Raw genomic sequence first — 2,505 nt, 5'->3', positions numbered from 1 at the left:
ACTTTTAATCCAGGTTACAATAATCCACACTTTTAATCCAGGTTACACTCTTCCCTCAAGGACACATTTTACAAAGTAGCTACATATTGTGCAGGTATAAAGACACATTTGTATATATTTTTGTGTACATTTATTTTTTTAAGCTATTTGACTAACTTTTATTTTTTATTATTCAATATTTTACTAACAGAATAGTCAAATAGCAACCTGTTTTTTGTGCGAATTTCTATGTCAGTCAAATGTTCAATTTTGGAATAAAGGGGTGGAAATTAAAATGTTGGGGTTTTTTTGCCGATTCATCGAAAAAATAATCGGCCGATGAATCGATTATTGAAATAATCGTTAGTTGCAGCCCTATTTTAATGATTAGTCTGCTCTTAGCCTAGTTTGTGTCCATTATGTGTTAGTTTGTGTTAAGACCACTCAGTAGAGTAACCATAGTTATGTTTACATGGACATAATTAATCAAATTAAACGGCCATTTGAAATAAAAACGTGTCATGTAAACGCCCCATTCGGATTATTCTTTGTTGATTCAGCTCAATCTGAATGCATTTGTAATCAGAATGAGACGGGTGGTTTATGCCAATTCATAATCCAAACGATGTGCATGTAAACACTATTATTCTTTTTTTTTTTGATTGTGTAAAACTGACCTGGCTGCGCATGTGCGATCTATGTCTACCGCACGTACTTCCGTCTGGCTAGATGCTAATAATATTAGCATGTCGGTGAAGCAAAACTGTTCGGTGAGCGACAACATTTCTACTAGAAACTTTGAAAGAGCTCAGAATGATGTGTATTATCTGTAGCTCACTCAGGGAGTGCAGTAACGTCTCCACCATCATTAAAACCTGTCGCGGGTCCATTTTGAACGCTCAGGTTTGTTTACATTCATCCCGGAAGTACAACTTTTTCTTCAGTGTTTTTTAAGGAGAGTTTACCACTCAGCCATGTCAGTACTTCTATTCAGAACAAAAGCCCGCAGCATGTAAACATTCGTCGTGAACAGATTGTGCCTATGTAAACGATACATTTGGATTATTTAATCTGAAAACATTTCAATACGGTCAAAGAATTTTGTGCATGCAAGCATAGCTCATGAGGGAGGTAGTTGTCATGACGACCTGTGGGGTTCACTCTGTCTGTGTGTGTCCAACAGTAAAATAAAGTTACGAGGACCCACCCTACACGAGAGACGTGTACAGGGCAGCTATGTGAGCACCCGGGTGTGACAAAGATAAATGTTTTTAGCGGGAGGAAACTCGTTAGCTCGTCAAAAAAAACTATAAATTAGCCACAGCATTGTATAAGCTGCGGGATTCAAAGCCTGTGAAAAAAGTAGTGGCTTATAGTCCGGAATGTACATAAAGTTAAAGTAGTCACAAAGACAACTACAAAAACACATCACTCACTGCGTGGCTTTGACGATGTCCCAGGTACTGTAATCATCCACGTGATTTTTACGGCTGACAGTCTCGCTGTAGCCATGGTTGTAGTGACTTTGGGGTTTAATTTCCTGAGGAAAAAAGAAAAAGGAATAAACAAACACAGACAAGTTAAAGAAGCTCACTACTGCTATCATGAGTACAAAAAAGTGAAATAAAATATCTGAACAAGTCTAAAATGTATTTGTGTATACCTTTTAAAAGAATTCCTGTATTTTGTCCATGGTTTAGCTACGATGGGAATTACCACCTCTAAGAATCAATATATTCAATTACTAATACTACTTACAATGTTGAAAATCAAAAAGCAGCTCTTGTCAGCCTTTCCCACATAAACACAAATCTAAAGTGTTTGTGAGGCCAGATCATACTGCCTGATTTCAGAACACTTTAGCTAATAAGCAATCACAACAATAGCTATTTGCAGTGACCTAATTACTCATGCAGATATGGTGACTATAGCGGGCATTTAGTTATCAACCACAGGAACCCCACAGAAACCACTCTGTCACCTGGAATGAACAACCACATCACGTACATATCTAACATTTACATTCTTGATAATCTGAAGAGTTGTGTAGTGTTTAAACAGAATTAAGGTTACTGAAAAGAACATAAGTGTTTGATTTTATGATTAAACAACTTGCAACATATAAAAAAGTGTATATAAAAGTATTAACAAAGTTACAAGCTTTGATTAAATGAAGTTAAAAATGTACTAATCATTTTACCAGTACTGTCATCATAATGATATTAATATATTTTATTTATGGGAACCTCTAAAAACTTTCAAGGACACCTTTCTTAATGAACAGGTGCTTGCTCCAATTTATATGGTCGGATGCTACACTTTACATAGGCTACTGCTACAAGTTAAACATGCAAATACTCCAACTCAAACAAGCTAATGATCCAAATCAAACTGTTCCAATTAAATCAAATTCAATTCAAACTCCAATACTGCTCCAATTCAAACAAGACAATGTTTCAATTCAAACAGTCTACTGCTCCAATTCAAACAGTCTACTGCTCCAATTCAAACAGTCTACTGCTCCAA

The 2,505-nt window shown here is 35.9% G+C and overlaps 2 protein-coding genes across 2 annotated transcripts in view; one reads left to right on the top strand and one right to left on the bottom strand.

The window, feature by feature from the left end:
- LOC119428279 (cysteine and glycine-rich protein 2) overlaps nt 1-2,505 on the top strand; it is a gene marked incomplete at its 3' end in the record, with an annotated part of 103,718 nt that overhangs the window by 81,011 nt on the left and 20,202 nt on the right.
- zdhhc17 (zinc finger DHHC-type palmitoyltransferase 17) overlaps nt 1-2,505 on the bottom strand; it is a 58,824-nt gene that overhangs the window by 42,307 nt on the left and 14,012 nt on the right. The window contains exon 2 of the mRNA XM_037695944.1: nt 1,416-1,519. Within this exon, the coding sequence (XP_037551872.1) occupies nt 1,416-1,519 (104 nt within the window). The remainder of the gene's footprint in view (nt 1-1,415; nt 1,520-2,505) is intronic.

The sequence above is a fragment of the Nematolebias whitei genome, chromosome 22, assembly GCF_014905685.2.
Source record: "Nematolebias whitei isolate Nwh7 chromosome 22, NemWhi1, whole genome shotgun sequence".
NCBI lineage: Eukaryota > Metazoa > Chordata > Actinopteri > Cyprinodontiformes > Rivulidae > Nematolebias > Nematolebias whitei.
This window is presented reverse-complemented; position numbering and strand designations above follow the sequence as displayed.